Genomic DNA, 23,569 nt, shown 5'->3' with positions numbered 1-23,569 from the left:
GCATTGTTCACTTAAGAAGGCCTTCTTGTCTCTCCTTGCTGTTCTCTGGAACTCTGCATTCAGTTGGGTATATCTTCCCCTTTCTCCCTTGCTTTTCGCTTCCCTTCTTTCCTCAGCTACTTGTAAAGCCTCATCAGACAGCCACTTTGCTTTCTTGCATTTCTTTTTCTTTGGGATGGATTTCGTTGCTGCCTCCTGAACAATGTTACGGACCTCCGTCCATAGTTCCTCAGGCACTCTGTCTATCAGGTCTAATCCCTGAAATCTATTCCTCACCTCCACTGTATATTCATCAGGGATATGATTTAGGTCATACCTGAACGGTTTAGTGACCATCCCTTACTTGGAGATAAAAAAAATATGGAAGTCAAGCTGAGAAACTTTAAAAGGTAAGGAATGCAGGTTGCTTACCTGTAAATGTAGTTCTTCGAGTGGTCATCTGTGCATTCACACATATGGCCTCTGTGCCTGCGCTGAGTCCCATTCGGGAAACTTCCATAGCTGAGGAACGTTTCGGCAGGAACCCTTCCCCCATCGTCCACTGTGTATGTCCCAATGGGTTCCCGCCTATTCCCTCAGTTCCTTGAAGCTGCCAATGTGGCCTCGGACCCGAGGGAAACAATCACACCTCGGTACCAACATCGAATGCTACACTGACATCAAAGCAGGGATGGTGGAAGGGTTGTGTGAATGCACAGATGACCACTCAAAGAACTACAATTACAGGGAATCAACCTGCATTGCTTCTTCATGGTCTCTGTGCATCACACATACAGGCAATTAACAAGCTCACTCACCAGAGGCGGGTAGGTGTCTTAAGCCAAGACTGACGATAGCACGGCTCACCCAAAAGCACAGTCCAAACATGCTTGAACGTCAAGTTTGTAGTGCTTCACAAATGTCGACAGTTTCGACCATGTCGCTGCCCTGCACAAATCCGACAGCAGTAAGCCTCTGGTGAAAGCCGTAGATATGGCTACTGGTTGAGTGGAATGCGCTCCAAAGTGGTGAGGGCATTCCAATCCTGACATACCATAGGCCAAGCCAATGGTTTGCACAATCCAGGAAGCCAGTCTTTGGGAGTACACAGGAGAACCCCTCTTGGGACTGCTGTAGCAAACGAAAAGGCGTTCCATTGTATGGAGCAATGCCATCCTGGATTTGTAGAAAGCCAATGCCCTCCTGACATCGAGAGCGTGCAATTTCCTTTCCAGGTCAGAAGGAGGGTCTGGGAAGAAGGTCAGTAGCAATATGGTCTGGTTGATGTGGAAGTCAGTGACCACTTTGGGGAGGAAGTCAATATCTGGCCTAAGGTCAACCTTGTCCTTATGAAAAAACATGTATGGGTGGTCCACCCTCAAGGCACAGAGTTCACTGACACATCTAGAGGGAATGATCGTGAAAAAGGCAACTTTCCACAAGAGTAGGTGAAGGTCCGTCATGGCCAAAGGTTCGAAGGGCTTCAAGAGGAGAGCATGTAAAACTACTGAAAGACTCCACTGAGGAACCAAAGTTCGAACTGGAGGGGCCAAGTTCTTTAGACCCCGCAGGAACTGGTGAGTAGTACGGTGTGTAAAGAGGGAAAAACTTTGAACTGGCCCTCTGTAACAAGAAAGAGCCACTAAAAAACTCATAAAGATGAGAATTTCAATCCTTTCTGAAACAAACTATGTATAAAAAAGAGAACATTCTTCAAAGAAGCCTGAAGAAGATCGAAAGCATGAAGAGTAGCAAAGGACTGAAAGGACGACCACTTCGCAGCATAGGAACAATGGGTAGCAGGCTTCCTTACCGCATCGAGGATTGCCTGAACTTCGGGTTGGACCCGAGGAAAAGTGATCACTGTTGGATCCTCCAAGCTGTGAGCTTCAATGCATCGAGATCCAGGTGACAGATCCTGCCTCGGTCCTGAGATATCAGGTCTGGATCATTCATGAAAGTGGAGGAATCATCTTCTCAAACAGACAAAGTAAAGTTGGGATCCATGGTTGTCTCTGCTACCAAGGAGCAATGAGAATGCAATCTGTCCCATCGAGCGCTATCTTCTGCAGCACCTTGGAGAAGAGCGGAAATGGCGGAAACAGGTAGAAAAGTTCTCCCCGCCACTGAATCTGGAATGCATCGCCCAGAGATGATTGACCAACCCCCTGCTCTTGTACAGAAGTGGGGGCATACAGCATTCGCTAGAGTGGCGAACAAATCTGTCGTTGGATTACCCCAATGGTAGAAGAGGAGATCCAGAATACAAGTCGACATCTGCCAGTCGTGAGGAGACTGGTACCTTGGGCTTCGAGTGTCTGCTAAGACATTGTCCTTTCCAGCAATATGAAGAGCACTCAAGAGAATGACCCGCTGAATTGTCCATTGAAAGATGTCCAACGTGAAGTTGACAAGTCATGAAGAGTGCGTCCTGCCCTGCTGCTGGATGTGCCAGAAGACTGACATATTGTCCATCAAGACTCGCAAATGTCTGCCTTGAAGGTAAGGCTCGACAGCACGCATTGCTTTCCAAGTCACAAGAAACTCTAAAAGTTTTATGTGGCATGTCTTTCCTTTTGCAAACCATAAGCCCTGAGTCCGCAACGGACCACAGTGGGCTCCCCATCCAGAAAGCAAGGCATCCATTGTCAGGATTCATGTAGGAGGCTGCTGGATGAAAGGCATGCCCTGATCCAAGTTGTATGGCTGCAACCACCAAATGAGGGACATTAGCACCCTGTTCAGGATCAAAAGGTGACAGCACCGAGCATCCAAGCTGAAGTCGAAGTTTCGGAGCAGACAATTTTGTAGTGGTCACATCCAAAGTCTCGCCCACAGGACAACCAAGACTGTTGCGGCCATGTAGCCCAATAGAACTTGGATGGTGCGGGCAGTGACTGAGAGACGGGCGAAGACAGTTTCCACGAGAGCCATTAATTGCTTTTGCCAGTTCCAAGGGAGGTACGCACACGCAACTGTCAAATCCAATAATGCTCCTATAAACTGGAGGCATCGAGTCGGTTCCAAGATTGACTTTTCTCTGTTGACATAGAGGCCCAATGCACCCAAACGGTTAAGAACAATCCCGATGGCACAACAAAGATCCCTCCTTGAATCTGAGACCAGGAGCCAATTGTCGAGATAAGGATAAAGCTCGATGCCTTGCAGCCTCAGGTATGCACACATGACTGCCATGCACTTGGTAAAAACTCTCGTGGCGGTCTCCCGAGACTGGCAGCAGAGGGGAAATCTCCAGGATTTCACCCTCGGACATGGTCAACATCAGTTCGGTGACTGGAATGGCAGATGCCAGTGATAGCGCACGAATTGGCAAGTCCAGCAATGGAGGAGGTGCTGGGATCGTCAGTTTCGAAGAGGTGTCAGCAACCTTCTTCTAATGCTTTTTCAGGCCAATTGATCCCGACTTTGGAATCTTTGCCTTTTTTGTGATTTTCCTCGTGACTGAGAGTGCTAAGGAGCATCCCGGAATTGGAGAATCAGTCTGTTCAGCAGTGATAGCCGGCGAGAAGACTTTGGCTTAGATTTCCGGGCCCGATTCAAAGTGCTGGTGTTAACACTCAAAGCCCTTAACGGCTTGGGGCCAGGTTACCTGAAGGATCGCCTCCTCCCATATGTGCCTGCCCGGACCTTAAGATCATCATCAGCGGCCCTTCTCCGTGAGCCCCTGCCGAAGGAAGTAAGGCGGGTGGCTACTAGGAGGAGGGCTTTTTCTGTTGTGGCACCCCGGCTCTGGAATGAGCTCCCTAGTGAGGTTCGCCTGGCGCCTACATTGTACTCCTTTCGGCGCCAGGTGAAGACCTTTTTATTTTCCCAGGCATTTTAGCTTTCTAAATTTTTATCTTTGCTGTTTTAAATCTGTATTTTAAACTCCTGTACTGCTGCTAGGTTTTATTGTGGTTGTATTGTTATATTGTGGTTTTAATGTTCTATATATTTTAAATTGTTTTATTGTGTGTTGTTTGGTTTTAGTTTTTGTGAACCGCCCAGAGAGCTTCGGCTATTGGGCGGTATAGAAATGAAATAAATAAATAAATAAATAAATAAATAAGACATAGTCGCCTCAAGTTTGCCACTTATAGAGGACCATGCAGCGTTTTTGGGGTCTGTAGCCAACAATGCTCTCCTCCACAGCTCTGCCTTTAGTCTGTTCTTTCGTGCCTGTTTAGTAAATGATTGGCACAGGAAGCAGGGAGGTGTCCTTCACCCAGGCAAAAAAGGCAAAGGGAGTGAGGGTCGGTGGGGGGCAATTTACTCCACTTAACACACTTTCGAAAAGGTACCTTTGCAGCCATAAGACAGCACTGCAGCTGCGGTAGAGAGACGGACAAATGACAAAGACAATGAAGGAGTGTGTGTGTGTGTGTGTGTGTGTGGACAATGACAATGACAATGAGGGAGACAATGAAGAAAAAGCAAGGACGAACAACAAGAAATATAACACAGAAAGAAAGAGTCTCAGCAATTTTCCTTCTAACAGAGTGGGCTGAAAGGACAATCCACTATGGAGGTTGAAAGAGAACTGAAGGAACAGTCGGGAACCCGCTGGGACATGCGCAGTGGACGGTGGGGGAAGGGTTCCCGCCAAAATGTTCCTCAGCTATGGAACCTTCCCGAATAGGATGGGGCTCAGCACAGGTGCAGAGCCCATATGTGTGATACACAGAGACCACGAAGAAGAATTAAAGTTACTGACAATTTTTCTAAGAGAAAAAAACACACATCCTCTATCACACAGTCTCTGGCAAGCTAGTTCCATAGGTATTCCTTAAGTTTGTTTCACCAGCAAGAGAAATGTTTTCTTTTAAGGAGGAAGACTCTGTCCCAGATACAGTTTGTGAATCAGGTGTTTTTGAAGCAGTCAGAAGCATTTCAGACCCAATTAAAAGTGGGCAATGGTTCTGTTATGAGGGGAAGGGGAGGGCAGTTGCCTAGTGAGAATTGATTATTACTTATCAGGAACTATCTGGATCCTTGGAAGAACTGTACACACATGAAATCAATATACTACACACAAAGAGAAGCAAAAAATGTCATTTAGACCTGGCAGGGTGTATCTATATGATCTTGAAAGATTCCTACTCCAATATGGCACAGACAATATGGGGGCAATATAGTAGAGATTCATACTAACATTGGTATACAAACAGCATATACTCTTTCCTTCAAAGTTGGTATGAATACTAAAGTTTCAGAGACAATGCTAAAATAGAAGTACTCCCCCGCCCATATCCCAATAGTTCTTTTTCAAGGATAGACCCAACTTGTCTGTGCTTGACAGATATTCTTTCACAGTATTGTAAAACTCAAAAATCAGCTACCATTTGAAAAGTTTGATTACATATATGCACCTACACACACGTGCATGGTAGCTGCAGCCCCCTGGTTCATGATAAATTTCAATTACTCTCTCACAGCTCAACCAATTGCACACACCTACCACGTACAAGTGAAAGAAAAGTATTTTTAACACTGGGGGAAAGCCTGGCAACTACTTATAGCTACAATAGGCCACTAAACTTTGCAAAATGTCATCAGACTGAAAACAGTGTGAAACGTGGGATCAATTAAATGTAATACATCTTTCCCTGACAAAGACAGAAAAAAAATTCCCATGAATGAGAAACATTCATCTTAGACTCAGTTTTCTCCATAAACAGGACATGCTACTGTTACTGGATTTAAACGGTCATGGTTCTATGAAGAAACTGTTCCCTAAAATGGTAGCATATAGAAATGACACAAAAAATATTTAGTGAGATTATGTGAGGCATTTAAGGGCAAAGACTGAAGTACAATTAGACTGCTATACAAACTGGACAGTTATTGAAAGAAGGGTGCCCTTTTCATTCATCTTCTCCCACGCTAAGAGTTAAATTTATGGACGCAAAGATAAACCTTTGGTAGAAAAGATTGATTTGAGACAGCCAATGACATGTTTACCCAAACCATGGCTCTCTTACTATAAGTTCCTGCTTCAAATCACACAAATGTCCGCAATCACTGCCACAAATAGTGCAATACCTTAGTACAAAAGTAGTGCACTTCCAGCTATCTACCGCATACTTCTAAGTTGTATGCATACTGCAGCTTGTGAATTACCTGGGAGTCCCTCTCATAAAGCCCAGATAAGCCTTACTGAGATCAATGGGGCTACTCAGCTAACTGCATCCTCATGAAGACCCAGGTCGCCTGTGAGCAACCCAGGTCACAGATGCAGCCATTGGAGGCCTTCATAGCAGCTAGCGCTAGGTACCCAAGACACCCTTGCCACCAAATCTCTCCCTCCCTCCCCCGACCATTGCCACCTCCCAACCACTCTTCCTTCCCTGCTAGACTGAGAGAAAGATAAGCTTCTTCTTCTCAACCCAGAATGGGGGGAAAGTGTATGAATGGGGGAGTAGGGATGGGTATGAGTGTATGGGGGGAATGGGTATCAGAGAGAGAGAGAATATGGAGGAGTGAGAGGGTGTTGCCCTACCACCGCAAGATGATGGATAACTAGGGTGCTCGTGGTGGTGGTTGCGGGGAGAGTAAGAATGGGGTGCAGGGAGAATGGATGGGCATGAGTGTTCGTGCTGATGGGTAAGAAAGAGAGAATATGGGAGGGAGAGAAGAGGAGGTTTTTGTGGTTGCTCTGCCACTCTGAAATTACAATGGAACTGGGGTGCTTGTGGGGGTAGAGGAGAGAATGAATGGACGATAGACTAATGAAGGGGACAGAAAATGGATTAATGAAGGGCAGTCCCCATCCACTTTTGGATTTGGCCACTGCCCCTTCCAGTATGTGGTCCCTGTCCTCTTTACCCCAAGGGAATGTGTCCCTTCTGTGAAGAGGGGCACACCAAGAAAAAGATGCAGTACACTGGGTGCAATACTTTTTAACTTCTTAAATGATCTGGAGTTAGGGTGAGCAGTGAGACAGCCAAGTTTGTGGGTGACACCAGTTTTTCAGAGTGGTGAAAAACTCTGAAGACAATTTGAAGCAACATCATCTCCTGCTTGTGGTTTTCCTGAAATCATCTGGTCGACCACTGTGGGAAGCAGGATGCTGGACTACATGAGCCTTGGTCTGATCCACCACTGATCTTCTTCTGTAGCTGCTTATCTATTTCAGTGGGTGCAGGGTTGATGTTTGTCTGCAGTACCTTTTGAATTTTTCCTTGCTTTAATGCATTCATTTATATATTGCTCATGTATTATTCTATTTCTCATGTCCAACAAAAAATAAATAGGTGAATGAGCTTATAAAGAGACCATCCAGCTGTGAGCCCTGCAAGACCTGGACCCTATTTCTCTGCCTGGCTCTTTCCACTTGGCCTGGGAGGGCAGGGTCCCAACCTGGCTCCAGCTATAAAGGCTCTCCTGCGGTTCAAGAGGCGAGAGAACATCCAGCTGTGAGCCCTGCAGGACCTGGACCCTGTTTCTCTGCCTGGCTCTTCCCACCTGACCTGGGAGGGCAGGGCCCCAATGTGGCTCCAGCTATAAAGGCTCTACTGCTGCTAGAGGTGCCATAGACCACCTAGCTGTGAGTGTTTCAGGACCCGGACCCTGTTCCTCTGCCTGGCTTTCTGGTGGCCTGAGTATGTGCCCGGGAGACAGGATGTTGGGCCAATTGGGAGGGCCTGGGGGGGGGGGCAATCAGTGTAGTGATGGGTAGAGGTAGATATGCCATTGTGAGGAGGACTTGCCAGGTAAGGGGAACATGGCCCAGACAGTTAATGGCCATGCCGTGTTCCAGTCCTCCCTGCACCCGCAGGTTTGGTGGTAGCCCTATCAGCATGCCTTCTGGTCTCCAGATACTACTTTTAAATGCCAGATTGACTCAGAATACGCCCCCCCCCCATCCATGACTTAATAGAGAATGAGGCGGCCGATCTGGCATGTACAGCCGAGACTTGGGTGGGTGAGCAGGGATGAGTCAGTCTCTCCCAGCTATGCCCACCAGGACAATTGGTCCAGCATCAGGGAAGGCTTGAAGGCCGGGGAAGGGGGTGTTGCTGTGGTCTGTAAGAATTCCATCTCCCTCTGCAGGCTCCCTGTCCATGTCACTACTGGTCTGGAGTGCTTGCACCTCAGTGGGACAGATTAGGGATTCTGTTGGTGTACCACCCACCCTGCTGCTCAACAGACTCCCTAGGTGAGCTGACGGAGGTGGTCTCGGGTGTGCTGCTGAGATCCCGCAGACTACTGGTTCTGGGGGATGTCAACACTCATGCTGAGGGCACCTTGTCTGGGGCAGCTCAGGATTTCATGGTCTGCATGACAGCCATGGGACTGTCCCAATGTGTCATTGGCCCAACACATGTAGCGGGGCATACTCGAGACCTGGTTTTCTCAACTGGACATGGAGATGGTGATCTGAAGGTGGGGGACTTTGTATCAGCCCCTTTGTCATGGTCAGATCACTGCCTGCTGAGGTTTAGACTTACATCATCTCTTCCCCACTGCAAGGGTGGGGGGCCTATTAAGATGGTCCAGAGGCTAATGGAGCCAGATGGTTTCCAGAGGGCTCGGGGTGGGTGGGTATTCCAGCTAATATGGCTGGCGCTCCTATTGAAACCCTGGTTGATCTGTGGAATGCAGAAATGACCCGGGCAGTTGACACAATCACTCCTGAGCGCCCTCTCCACAGAGCTTGCGTGGCTCCATGATATACGCCGGAGCTGAGAGTGATGAAACAAAATAGGAGATGGCTTGAGTGCAGGTGCAGAAAAACACCTAGTGGATGCAATCGAACTCTCGTGCGTCCCTATGGCCAGGTATACTCAAAGGCAGAGAAAGCGGCAAGGAAAAAATATTTCATTGCCTCTCTTCAATCGTCCATATGCCGCCCAGCGCACCTTTTTAGAGTTGTCTGGGGCCTTTTACATTCTGGACCTAAGGACACTATGGAAGCATCTGAGGCCCACTGTAATACACTGGCTAGGCATGTCCAGAATAAAATCTCTTCCATCCGCCAGGACTGAGTCTCCAGTATTAATGCCGGTGAATCTGGTGAGGTATCCAGAGCACAGTCATGTCCAGTTTTCTTGGGTTAGTTTCAGTTGGTACAGCTCAAGGACATGGACACGGTGCTTGGACAGGTTTGTGCAACCACTTCCATATTGGATCCTTGCCCTTCTTAGCTAATAAAAACTAGCAGGGAGGGAACAGCCAGCTGGGCTAGGGAGGTGATTAATGCCTCCTTGAGAGAGGGAGTGGTTCAGGGCTGCCTTAAAGAGGCAGTGGTGAGACCACTCCTAAAGAAATCCTCCCTAGACCCGGAAAACCTTAATAACTATAGGCCGGTTGCAAATGTTCCATTCCTGGGCAAGGTCCTTGAGCAAGTGGTTGACAACCAGCTCCAGGCACTCTTGGATGAGACCGATTATCTGGATCCATTTCAATCGGGGTTCAGGCCAGGTTTTGGCACAGAAACAGCCTTGGTCGTCCTGTATGATGACCTATGTTGGGAGAAAGACAGGGGGAACGTGACCCTGTTGATTCTCCTTGATCTCTCGGTGGCTTTCAATACCATTGACCATGGTATCCTTCTGGGATGGCAATCTGAACTGGGAGTTGGGGGCACTGCATTGCAGTGGTTTTACTCCTACTTGGAGGGTCAGCTCTAGAAGGTGGTGCTTGGGGATCACGGCTCGGCCCCGTGGATTTTCCAATATGGGGTTCCACAGGGGTCAGTTTTATCCCCCATGCTGTTCAACATCTACATGAAACTGTTGAGTGCGGTCATCCAGAATTTTGCAGTGCATTGTCATGAGCATGCTGATGACACGCAGCACTATTTCTCATTTTCACCTCCTTCAGGTGAGGCTGTGGATGTGCTGAATCAGTGCCTGTCTGCAACAATGGCCAGGATGAGGGCTAATAAACTGAAACTCAATCCAGATAAGACTGAGATGCTGTTGGTGGGTGGTTCTGCTGACTGGATGGAGGATGTTCAATCTGTTCTGGATGGGGTTGCACTCCCCTTGAAGGAGCAGGTCTGTAGCTTGGGGGTCCTCCTGGAACCATCTTTGTCACTTGAGGCTCAGGTGGCCTCAGTGGCATGGAGTGCCTTCTACCAACTTCAGTTGGTGGCCCAGCTACGCCCCTATCTGGACAGGGATAACCTGACTTCAGTTGTCTATGCTCTGGTAATCTCCAACTTAGATCACTGCAATGCACTCTACATGGGGCTGCCTTTGAAGACGGTTTGGAAGCTGCAGCTTGTGCAAAATGCAGCGGTCAGATGGCTAACAGGGACCAGAAGGTCCAAACATATAAGACTGACTCTGGCCCACTTGCACTGACTGCCTATATACTTCTGAGCTTAAGTCAAGGTGCTTGTTTTAACCTATAAAGCCCTACACAGCTTGGGACCGCAATACCTGACAGCATGCCTCTCCCGAAACGAACCTACCTGTACACTATGTTCAGCATCTAAGGTCCTCCTCCAAGTGCCCCCTCCAAGGGAAGCTTGGAAGGCAGCAACAAGGGAGAGGGCCTTCTCAGTGGTTGCCCCCTATCTGTGGAACAAATTTCCTGATGAGGTACACCTGGTGCCAACATTATTACCTTTTAGGTGCCAGGTTAAGACCTATCTCTTCCCAGGCATTTGGCAGCACATGATGAGTTTTAATCAGTCCTGGATGTGTCTTCAGTTATCGCTGATAGTTCAACTTTTTTTTAGTTATATGTTATTTATGTATATTGTCTGTGTGCTTTTGTGTGCTTTTTTGTAAATGGCTTTTAAACTCTTTATATTGTATTTAATGTTTTAACTTCTGTAAACCTCCCTGAGAGCTTCAGCTATGGAGTGCTATAGTAATGCAATAAAATCAAGTATTCCCAAGTACTTCCCATCTTAGAAAAAAGGTTTTTTTTTCCTTTTTTCCTCCATCTGTGTCATTTCCACTGGATTATATTTTCCAGTCTTGTTTTTAGTAAAGGAAAAGCATCTAATAATGGAAAACTGCAGAAGATATACTAAGATTATGAAATATTGATAAGAGATAATTCTAACTCCTAGTAAAGGAACCTAGAACTAACAAATCATTTTGCCCAGTGGTGATTTCTGTGCAGGATAGTTTGATTTTGGATTTTAGTTCACTTTCTTAAATAACATATAGGGCTGCTTTTCAGCGGTCCTACATACCTGTACCGAGAACAGCTCCTCCCCTTAGTTATCTGTTCTGCATTCTTCAGTGTCTGTAGCAAGGCAATAGCATTTGCATTGCATCTTTAAGCCTTATATACAGATTTCATTCTGACAGCTGAGCCATTGTGATCCAGGATGCCAACTACTGACACTGCAGTGGTCTGTTTCAACGTTTTGTTGAAATGAGCAGCTGCTCATTTATGAATCTATTTTGAACTAAATTCATATGGGTATCCATGTTAGTCTGTTTTAGAAGAACTTTTATGGGCTTGTGTCAAGATCTTCAGCTGTATCTTACAAAATGAACTTTGGCTATGGAACCTATCCCATAATTTATTATAGTGCAGGTAAGGCTATAACAGTGCACTTCTCATTATCAGTTGCATATTACAAGTGTAAATTATATGCATACAGAAGTCTGCAAATCTCCCACTGGTCATTCTCAGATGATGCAGGTAAGACTTTATCCTTGTGAAGACCTGGGATGAATGAGAGAATGTATGTGCATGGTATATTTGGACCAGTACTACATCTTGATTTGGACCTGTAAAATTGCGTGAATAAAGACCAATTGCGCAATGAAAGCCTCATCTGGAAGCACTCTTTAATGGTTAACTACTTACAGATCCTGTCTTCTTATCCTATATCTGCTAAGTTTACTGAAAAGCCTTTGAAGAGAAATGGTCCGTCTACTGGAATTTGAACAATTTTTTTTTTTTTACCATGCAAATATTAATTCCATCTCTTGCAATAAGACAAACGTGTGAACACTGAATTCTCTGAAAGTGCGAGAAAGTTAATTTATTTATGAAGCTCAGTATTTAAACAGTTTATAAAAAAAGAAGTCAGCCCCCGAGCTTAAAGCTAGCCAAAGACTATTACGTGTAACAGAAGGGCAAACCCCGAAAAACATATCTTCCTGGAATTCACCTTCATGCTACGAATTTAGTGTAATAGATGCAAAGTAAGAGATTTATGTCCTAGTAAGGACAAACTGTCACCATCCAGAGCTCCAGGTGTGCAGCATCTCCTCTGTGAAAATTCAGAAGATGCAGTAGGGTATACTCCTGAATGAAAATTAAGAAAACTACCCCTTTCCACAGAAAAAGTATGGGAAGCCATGAACATATGTTACTGTTATTGGACTGTAGGCAAGAAGTTTCTTTTGACTGAAACTATGGTGTGCAGCCCATGTATGAAGGAGTCATATTGCATAGCTTTCCAACAGAGATAAAGTGATAAAAGCAAGCTTCACATGGAAAACCGTCACACAAAAGTGTTGGATGTATGAAACATTACCTTCCTAATGGATACTATACCAGATCCAAACTGTACAGCCCTTCCTCATGCTGATCAGCCAAATCAACACATATAAATACCACAACATATCTGTAATGCCAGAAAATGAAGGACTGGCAAATCTCAAATATGAACTTTGGAGCACAATGTAGTAGACAAGGCGCAGTCACTGGTTTGGTGGCAATGTTGGACTTTCCCCAAAGAACTTCATATCCTCCACAAAATTCATGAGTCTTTAAATATTAATCTATTAAGGACATCAGAAATAAGGGAGCCGAAGGCCAATATTATTTTTAGGCTGCCTTTAAGGATAGAACCCTCTCGAGGCAGCATACAAAATAAAAACCGCACAAAAATACGTAAAAAAAAAACCCCAATAAAGCTATGACTATTCAATAAAATACTATAAAAACGGGTAACACCATTAGAACCAGCCACTCACAGTTGACAGAAAGGCCAGCAAAAATAAGCTGGTCTCCAGAGCCTTCCTGAACTCCTGCAAGAAGAAGCCTGATCAGCCCCTGGTGGAACTGGACTCCAGATACATGAAGTCTTAAGAAGAGGGTAATGTGACAAACTTAGTTAATAAAACGGAGTCCTGCTGTTAAAAAAAAATGATGTTTTAGTACCGAAATTCTATATTTGAAATACAGCTGAGCACACAGTCTTTGCAAGTTCCCGGTACTTTCCTGTCCTTCATATACGATCGCCCTGCACTTCAAACAGGATTCCCACATCCTAATCAGTAAATCCCACTAACTTAATAGATTTGTACACCGTAAGGCTGCAATCCTATAAACAGTGACCTGGGAACGAGCCCACTGAACACGGAGAGCCTTACATCCAAGTAAACATGCCTAGGATTACACTATGAATGTTACGCACTGTTGTAGCCTCAATATCTGCTTTTGACAGAGCCAGCTGTCAAGGTAAAGAGAGTAATGGGAATTATAGACAAATTCCTGGGGAATAAGGGAACATTCCTATGCATGTTTAGACAGAGAAAAGGCCTACAACTCCCAGCATGCCCCAGCCAGCATGGATGGCTGGGGCATGCTGGGAGTTGTAGGCCTTTTCTCTGTCTGAACATGCATAGGATTGTGCCCTAAGGCTGTCAATAGCTGCAAGTCCAGGATCAAGCAAGCATATTTCTAAATTACACCTTGCTGGGAAATAACAGCAGGGATTTAGATCTCTGTGACTTACTTTTATGGAGATGTTGAACTAATAACTCCTTCAACATGGTTAAATGACAGTAATTAATTCTTGCTCACTGTAAAGCATGTAATTTTGAGCCACAAATACTATAGGGAGCCACAAATACTATACATGTTTACTCAGTAGTAAGCCCCTTTGTGTCCAAAGAAGCTTGCTCCTTAATAAGCATACACAGGATTGGGCTGCAGCCAAAGAGCAACAAAACTGTTGAGCAATTTTGAAGCCAACATTGGGAGGCTCGCACATAACGCTAAACAATGGTTTAGTGCTATGTGCAGGAACAGAAAGGAGCCCAAGCAAAGATTCAGGCTCACGTGATCCTCCCACACAGCTGGGAGGAGGAATACACCATCATTTTGTTTTGCTTTGCCCAATTCCTAACTTGTGATTACATGTAAACCAAGAATTATGGTTTAAAAATATTCTAGTCAATTGCTAAACAAGCCAGCTACATACCCTGGCTTGTTTAGCTGGATTATTTCCCAAATCAGAGTTTATTTGAAGCCACAATTCCTGGTTTGCACATAACAAACCAGGAATCAGACAAACTGAATGCTGGTTTATTCCTTGTCCAGGCTGCGGGGGAGGAGGAAAGCAGGAGCACTTGATCTGGGCACTTTGCAAAGGCTGCTTTCCTTTCCAGTTGTGTATATAGCACTAAACTATGGTTTAACATTATGTGCAAACAGCATCACTAACTGTGGCTGCTCAATGCATCCAGGGCACATTGCAATGTGGCCTGAAAAATTAGTCCAGGACTTAGAGCTCATTACCATTTTCCAATTCAAGTCTGAAATTGAAGAGTGAGCCTGCGTGTGCGCATGCACGCACACACTTGAAGGCAATAAGGCTGCTGTCATCTTTGAGTAACTAATTTATGAAATGACCTGAAAGTAAAACAGTTTGCATGGCTACTGTTCTGTAAATTGTATTAGATATCTAGAATGAATCAAGGTAGGTTGCTACAAAAGTTGTGTCACAGCAAAGTGCCACCATACTACTATAACATCACTGCTTTCCAGAGATTTGCATTAACCCAATCATCATCTACTTGTCCCATGAAAGAATTCAAGAAACCAAAGTCAGGCACCATTTTCTTGAGCAGCCTTTGAACCTCTCTGATCTGCTGATTATAGAATTGTGCAGACAGACTTCTATTACTAGCTTTTACAGAACAGCTAGACTAAAAGCATGCTTAACCTTGGAAGTGGTGGGAAGCTGTAGAAACAAGTCACTGTCCTAGTTTTTTGTTCCCATGCCTGTGTAAGACAGACCGAAGTGTTGCTAGAAATTAGTTTGTGCACCAAGTCCCCGCCTTAGCTAACAGCAGCACTTCAAATATCTGGCAACATACTCCACAATTGTGTAACTGTCTCATGAACATGGATCTGCCATGCAACACCAACCCAACAGGTTTAAAGCCAGAAAAGGCGAGTAAAGACACCACCAAAAAAATGATTTTAGAATTAAAATAGTCATCTCCCCAACTGCATATTCAACCACATCCCTTTAGCCTAGCAGAAGACACTACAATTTTACACTCCCCCTCCAGTGAATATCAAAGAAAACCTTAGTTTACTACCACAGGGGACAGCGAACCATTAAAGCATTAAAAGCTTTCATCTTCTGGTTGTGAAATGGACACAAAACCCCTTGCAGCAAAGCAATCCCTTCCTAGCATTTACTGACTGCCTTCCCCTAACAGAGGAAGTCACCAAAGGAGCTTACTGACGTCTGGATGAGGAAAGCCCAACACCCAAATATTGATTTTTCACCTAACCACCACCACCCCTTTCTAGGTTTGGGCGCTATCCCTGACCTTCCCTAAATACTAGGAACAAACCGCTGATGCGAAATAAGCCTGCTTCTTCCTTGGCGCTAACCCGCCCCCGCCCGAGTGAGGCCTCACATCATCTTTACAACGTAACACCACCACCCCCCGACGCTTGCCCAGCCACCCAAGGCTTGCCCTGGCGCCTTCCCAGCTTTTGTTACGTGGCGACTTCCAACGAATCCGCCTTCCAAATGCCACGGCACACACCCACCCTCGCGAATAAATCACGCTCCCATCCTCGCGGACTATCTGCCATGGAGCGGCAACACACGTTGCAGCATTCAGGGCAAGACACAGGGAAGGGCACCTGCTCCGAGAGAAACCCCGACCCCCCCCCCCGTCTCGCAGCCCCACACCTCCTGCCCCACACAGGGCAATGGTGGCGCAAGGGGGGGGGACGGTGGTAACAGGCGAGGGGCTTCCCTACGAAGTACAATACCTTCCCGCAAACCACCACACCCACCAGGGCTCACGCCGTTCTGCCTTTCACCCTTACCTGACGCCCGTGGGTACAAGGGAGCCGTCCGCGTTGGCCCCGGTTCCGCCATCTTCCTCCTCCTCTGGCGCGCTAGCTGCAGATTACTTTTCTCCCCTGGAGCCTGGCGCCGCGCTTCAGCACCGTAGCTGATAATGCTGCTGCCGCACAGGCGCACTGCCCGTTCTGGCACGACACCTGACGCTGCGCGTTGTAGAGCCGGGGAGGCGGGAAACGGGCCATAAAGGCCCGAGGTTAAGAGGGGCAGGGAGGTGTGGGGGGCTGCTGGGGGCTAAGGCTGTGAAAAAATATAGACGGTGGCGGGAAGGGAGAGGAGCGAGCGCGCAGCGTCTGGACCTTCCCCGGTCTTCATTCCATCCTCTCAACAATTCCTGCTGCACTTTTGCTAACGTGTGGCAACCTGCTCGCGCTCCCTCCTTCCCGCCTCTTGCCCCAGGCGGGCAGCAGCTCCTCTTCCACGGGCTGCTGTCGAGCGCTCGCCAAAAAGGAGCCGCCGCGGCTGCGCCCGTTTCTCTGCCTTGGATGCCAGTAACAAGGCAGCAAGCTAACGCTGTAACGCCCAGGGAGGGAGACAGCGAGCCGCAACTTCTCCCACAGGCTTGTTGGCGGAATTTCCACAAGCCGTCATCGCACCACTTTTGCTTGAAGCACGTGCCCATTTCCACTTAACGGGGAATTTGAAATAAATCAGGCAGCCGAGGAAAGATGAAAAGCGGCGCGTCCTCGCAGGCAGAAGAGACGTGTTGGGACAGAAGCGCTTCCCTCGCGACTCTTTCCCTCTTCCGAAAACAAGGTACAAATGCGTCATGAGCTCTGTGTAAACGCCTCACACAGGGAGCAGAAGTGCTTTGTCTATGGACAGTAGATGCACCTTGTTTTTGTTTTTACTGCCCCCGCCCTTTGGGGGGCGCCATTTCTTTAGACACTTTCAATCGGTTCAAGAACCGTCCTTTGCCATTATGGTAGGTTCCCTACACTGTTGCTTCACGCCTTTTAAAAATGCACATACCGGCATAGGCTTACCGTTTTAATTCCTACCACCAAAATGGAGAAAAAGCAATGTCAAGATTGTTAAAATAGGAAGTAACACTGCAGAATAAAGCTGTATTTTCAGCTGGCGGTGGGAACTGGCTTCAGCTATACAACTAAAAAGTTCAGTTTTGCAGCTTATACCAGAAATCAGTGTCCCAAAGTGATGAAGAACTTAAGACTTCCCAGTGGCGAGGTGGACTCTTTTCTCTAGTTTCTAGATGCTACTTATACATACCCCATTAATCTCCTCTTCTATTTATCCCTCAGGTCCACAGTCTTGGGTAATTCCCCACCATCCACTCTCCATGCATGGCCCCACATTTAAAGGCCACACTGCCTCATCAGGGTCTTCAGGAGCTCAATATAGGTTTCAATTAATCTCTCCATCCTCTCTGCCTCTTAACATTTATCACACCTTTTCTTATAGCCCAGACCCTCATTCCCTCCTGTCTTTTCACCACAACCACTCCCTCTTTTTCATGTCTAGCCTAAGGCTTTCAAGAAAGTCATTGTATAAGTGAAATTCCAGGTGCAATATTAGGCTAACTCGGGCCTGTAGGAAGCTGTGTAAATGCCACTGTGCCAGGGGGAAAAGGGAGGCCCACTGGAGGGAAGCACTTTTGCTGTCATTGGCTCCCGATACACCCATAGAAAACTCCATGGGCATTGGTAGAGACAGGCAGAAATGGGGTGTTCCAGGCCAGGTGAGGATCCATAGGATCTTAAATTCGCGTATTTCCCAGCATGTGCCTGAAAAGAACCCAAAATTACATCAGCCCAGGGGTTGGTTTAGTAACTTTCTCCCATTCGTATCAATGGGAGAAATTTATTTTAAAGATCTGCCCTCCCCACAGGAACATATAGCTTTCAAGGTGTCCCCAAGCAGTCGTGTCTGACTCTAGGGTGTGGTGCTCATCTCCATTTCTAAGCCGAAGAGCCAGCGCTGTCCGAAGACGCTTCCGTGGTCATGTGGCCAGCGTGACTGAACACCGAGGTGCACAGAACGCTGTTACCTTTTCCCACCAAAGCGGTACCTATTTATCTACTTGCAATTTCTTGCTTTCAAACTGCTAGGTTGGCAGAAGCTGGGACTGAAGACGGGAGCTCACTCCGTCACGCAGCACTCGGGTCTTGAACGGCTGTCCTGCCGACCTTCCAGTCTGTAGTTCAGCGTCTTAACCACTAAGCCACCAATTCTGGGGCATCTTGAATGAGACAATGTGCCAGGGCCCGGGGGGGGGGGGGGGGCTGTATGATTTGCAATTGCTCAAAGCTTGTTTTGTAGAATGTGAGATCTCCAGTTTCTTATTCATGCTCCTCATGCACCTATGTTGAATAAGGAACTGTGAAACCTCATTGGGTTGTCTGTCAACAGAGCAGGATTTGATACAGAACCAAGGACCACAGCTGGAAATATAGGCATTCCCCCTCCATAAGTGGAGTTGATTTTTATTGTATAATGAGATGTTTAAATCCCAACCTGATTGTAGTACAGGTGATAGTATTTCTTTTGTGCAGTTATTGAGAACTCTTGCTACGAGATTTGAAATTCTTGTAATTCAGCCTTTTGGTTCTTATATAGTATGCAACTATCCACTTGTGTTAATTACTTTACATGAAAGTATTTTTTTTCCAAAGGTTTTTACACCTAGCTGAGACAGCTAACAATTGCTTTGGGCTCTGGGATTAACTGTAATATTCCTTGCTAAAATAAAGGCTTTCCCCAGTAATGCTATAATAAGATGCTATACTGCCTCAGCAGTACCCAGGGGAGAAAAGCCAAAAGTACTCTATTGCTGAAACAAGGGATGTATGACCTAAAACCACTAAAAATTCTTTCATGTGAGTTGAAGATAGATACTTGATATCTATATAAATTTACCTGTACTTTTGGTAGATACAATAAACACCTTTACACTAAAGCATTTGTATCAACACCATAAGTTTGGAGCCGTCCTGTAACATAAGCAAAATAGAACATAAGTGCATCTATAAAAAGAATGCACATTTTTTCATGTTGAATATAAAATCGCCTGAGTACTCCATATTTTAAAGCAAGGGTGGGGCAACTGTTTGCCCTCAAGGGCCACATGCTGCTGACCCACACAGCCAGCTTTTCCCCCCATTCACCTCCACACATACAAATACACATACTGCAGCCTACTAAATAGCTGTTAAGCAAGCTGGGAAGAGTACAGTTAACACAGACAACAGAGCGTGAATTCGTTCCCATGCGCCATAAAAAAAAAACCTCCTCAGCTTGCTGAACAGTAGGTTTGTGAAGGAGCCATTTGGTACAGGGGTGGGATGAGGCAGTGGTTGCTTGGCCAGCTGCATATACCACACTGAAGGCCTCCAAAGGCTGCACTGAAGGCTTCCACTCATGTGTTTTAATGACCATGCGATCTCATTGCCTAGCACAAAGTGTTGGCACATTTATCTACAGCAAGAGATTACTTCTTTTATGGCAGACATCTTCAATACTAACGTTATTCACAAATGAGGATTTCCTTGGCAATAAACTGCAGAAAATGTAAACGTTTAACAAAATGTACAAAGATGTTGCTTCTCACCTTCAGCATTAAGCCTGTTTATACAAGAACATTCAGCCACCAAAGGACAATTACTTGAATATTTAATATGGCATTTGGTTTATTAACCACCTTCTAAACACAAATTCTTCTCCATTTATAAATGTATTTTTAATTTCCAGAGTTCATCATAATCTACTGGTGGTTCAGATCTTCAAAGCTATATAATTTCTCTCCTTGCACCTTAATAACTTTGTAATAAACTTTTATACATGTAAAAAATTAAATAAAAAGTGAAGATCTGAAAACTGTTTTCCTTGACTGCAGAAATCTCTTTGCCGGCTCCAAGTCTGACAAAGCGTCTGAGGCAGGATGAGGCTTTCTGCCCCTGGAATGCCCCTTCCCTCCCGTGCCACCAGAGAAACCCCACTAGTGGTACATCTACGTCAGCAAAGCTTTACACTGGCCTACAGGGTGCTCCTCCTGGGGTGCAAATGCTGTCCTGCCAGTGGAGCAGCAGTTCCACAACATCCTACAGCCTAAATCACAGAAATCAGTGGTTACAGTGAACAATTTGTGATATTCCTTGCCAATCGGAGGGAAAATTAAATAAAAAATAAAAGGAAGGGTTTAGGAGAACTCCATTGGATTATTCTACCCGCACAGGATTGCTCTTCCAATCATGCACTTGTTTGCTCAGCACTTAAGATTTATATAATTTCTTATTCTAATTATACCTTTTGGTATAAGGTGCTATCACTAGGTAAAATCAACTCAGTAATTTTGAGAAAAAGTCTAAAATAGTGGAACAACAGATGCAATCCAATGCTCACTTGCGAATAAGGTCCATTGACTTATCTGAGCAAACATGCATAGGATTGGGCTGTAGATAAGTAAATCATTTTATAAAGACTGTAGATTTTGTATTCAGAACTCATGTCTTTATTTAAATAGATACTCTAAGACAGCAATCCAGATAGAATCTGGGGGGTTATAGGATACTTTGGATTCCTTGATCTGAGGCTGGAGACAACACTCTGACCTCAGACCCAGGAGTCCAAGCTGCCTGCTCCCTGCCCCTTCCCTGCTGGCACAGAGAGAACCATGCCATCTGCCTCTCCGAGCTCGCAAACATGAGCTCGGAGAGGAGGGAAAGAAGGACATTCTGTGGGTGGGAAGCGGTGGAGACTGGGATGGCTGGCTTACGAAGAATCCTCCAGCTGCCCCAGCCTCCTTCCCTCCTGCTCTGCAGAGTCCCAGCTAGATGGGCAAAATCACCCATCTAGTGGAAATGCAGAGGAGGGGGAGCACAGAGGTGAAGATTGCCTCTGTGCTCCTCCCACTCTGCACAGGATCCGTCAGCCTCCAAGTTCAGAGGCTGACGGAATCCCAGTAGGACTGCACTCTAAGATTATCACGTTCAAGATAATGGTTTGAATCCTAGGAGAAGTTAACATAAGGAAAAACAAAGACTCTTGTAGCATCTTAAAGACTAGCAGATTTATAATCACATAAGCTTTCATGGACTACAGTCCACTTCTTCAGGTGCATGAAGTGTTATCATGAGCTAAATGTAATATATACACTGTAAGGTCAAAGGGAAGTGAAATCCAGATAGTAATGACAATGACAATCACATTAACAGTGGCCATTCACAAAACAGTTGTGCAGATATGAAAACATCAACCTCCACATTCCACAGCACTGCAGAAGCATGCCCCTGTTCAGAGAAGCTAACCTTTGCAAAAACATGTTCTAATTTTTAAAAGTAAAATTGTTTTTCAGCCTATACGCAGCTCTTCTGAAAGCTGAACAAGGTAAAAAAGTGAAACCTAAAAGTAGAAGCACAAGTGCAAAATGGAAACTTGTAGAATCCAATCTAAATTCTTCATACCTCGATTGAACTCAGGTGAGTAAATAGAGTGGCATGTGTTTTGCTGAATTAGTTTCATAATGTCAATGAGAGATTATCACTTTTAACCAAGATGTGCTGAAGGCTGCTTGAAACAGCATCTGTGTAGTAGCTTTTCCATGCAGTGGCTATAATAGGCAGAGCTGCTGATGGTGTGGATATACCAGCACTGTAGGGGGAGTCTTCAGAACCCCTCCATGAGTGACCAGCTTACCCCAACCAAGAATAAGTAGTTCTTATTGGGTAGAGGAACCTACCCCAAAGAAGAGCACAAAGCTTAAATTACCTGGACCTCCCCATCCTATGCTTCTATTTCAGTCAAATTCATCAACTCATCCGAACAGTACAATTGTACTCACCCATTTAAATTCAGCTACACTTTTCCACTCATCTTTTCAATCAATCAATACAAGATCAGTAGACTACCAGCACAATCAAACCATTCAAAGCAGTTGTAGTATAATGGCTAAATATCAGCTAGAATTTATCTGGGTCAAGTCAGAATCCTCCTACATAATTGCAAGAAGGTGGGTGGGGGGATAAAATCCAACCTTAATTCACCTTCACTGAGTATGCAAGATGTTTAAAGGGGACAGGATCTAGGGGCAGATGGGAACTGAAAACAGAAAAATTATGGTTATGGGATAGGAGAAGCAAGGCAAAGGAGAAAGTTAAACTTCTTACACACACAAACACAAATAATTTGTCTTATTAAATGCAGCTATATGTCTGCTTTTTTCAGAACTACTGAGCAAGTACAATTAGAGCTAGTTAGTAATTTAAACTGGATCTGCTTTTTCATTCACTGGAGTCATTCATTCACACAAACCACACATTGCACACTCCAATAGTTCTCAAACCTATGCCACAACAACTTCTGTGATCTGAGTATATTTCACAGCTCTGGAGATTGCAGGGGCAACAATTTCACATGGCCTGGTTTGGACGATTAAACAACCCATGGTTAACAAATCATTGGTCGTTTGCAAGTTTGTGAGCACGCTGGTTCCCACCCACTTCCTCTTTCTGAAACAACCCACAAACACCCCATTCCTGGGTTGTTGTCATGATGTGCGAACCTAGCACTCTGGGATTAGGGTGAAACTAATCTTAGGGTTAAACAACCCAGAGTTTAAATCCATGGTTTGTTGTTGGGTTAAAATGCTGGGTTTAACCCTAAACAACCCAGGGTGCCAGGTTTGCATTTCATGTCAACAACCTAGGAATGGGGCATTCCTTGGTTGTTTCAGAAAGCATAAGTGATGAGTGTGCAGGAGGTTAGTTGTACAGCAACTAACAAAGCTTTAAACAATCTATAGTTAGCGGTTATGTGCAAACTGGGTCATTAGGTTTTTCATAAGAGAATTAATGTTTGAAAACACTTTAACAGCTCCACATGGAAAAATATTACTGCTGAGAGGACTACTTGTCCTTTAGCTGACAATCTGGGTGCCAATAAGAATAATATACACTAAGAAATTGTTACCTGATTTCAGACAACAGTGCTATTTTAACTGAGTTTCATAGTTCTTTAATTAAGCCACCATAAACAACTTGAATGTAGGTACATAGTTTGCAACTATACATGACCAGCATACTGCATTGTTACATGGCACCAGCTTTTCCTTTAAGAAGGAAACAGTTTATTATCTTGTATTTATGTTCTTAAAAATCAAAGTACTGCTAGAAGTTAATACATGCACAAACTTTACATCTTGTGTAATGAGGAGGAAGATTCATTTACAGTTGATCAAAATGATCCAGCAATGCCAGCCTAGAAGAGATGGGAGCCTTTTAAATTAACAAACTTAACAGGAATTGTGCAATGTGTGTCTGACATATATAGCTCGAGAGCTAGTGGACACTAAAATTGGAAGCGGGATGCATAGATTAAATCCATACTCAGCCACGAAGCTCCCTGGGTAGCCTTAGGCAACTCACATTCTCTCAATCCAACCCATTAATTTCATGTTGCTGTGAAGATAAAATGAAATACTTCACATGCCTCCCTGAACCAAGATTCTTGGAGGAGAGATGGGAAAACATGTATTTAAGGGACTGCCCTCACACTTCTGAATCACAGCTATAGGTACAGCTGGGAACTTAAGTT

At 45.2% G+C, this 23,569-nt stretch overlaps 1 protein-coding gene across 2 annotated transcripts in view; it reads right to left on the bottom strand.

Annotated features, from left to right (window-relative positions):
* MAP7D2 (MAP7 domain containing 2) overlaps positions 1 to 16,089 on the bottom strand; it is a 101,505-nt gene extending 85,416 nt beyond the window's left edge. For both annotated transcript variants that reach the window (XM_084844043.1, XM_084844044.1), the window contains exon 1: positions 15,985 to 16,089. In XM_084844043.1, coding sequence (XP_084700169.1) covers positions 15,985 to 16,036 — 52 coding nt within the window. In that variant the 5' untranslated portion in view covers positions 16,037 to 16,089. The remainder of the gene's footprint in view (positions 1 to 15,984) is intronic.
* Between the last annotated feature and the right edge of the window lie 7,480 nt (positions 16,090 to 23,569).

The sequence above is a fragment of the Heloderma suspectum genome, chromosome 3 (genome assembly GCF_057233095.1).
Source record: "Heloderma suspectum isolate Gila_16-S chromosome 3, 16-S_ref, whole genome shotgun sequence".
Lineage (NCBI taxonomy): Eukaryota > Metazoa > Chordata > Lepidosauria > Squamata > Helodermatidae > Heloderma > Heloderma suspectum.
Note: the sequence above shows the minus strand (reverse complement) of the source record. Positions and strands in the feature narration are given on the sequence as shown.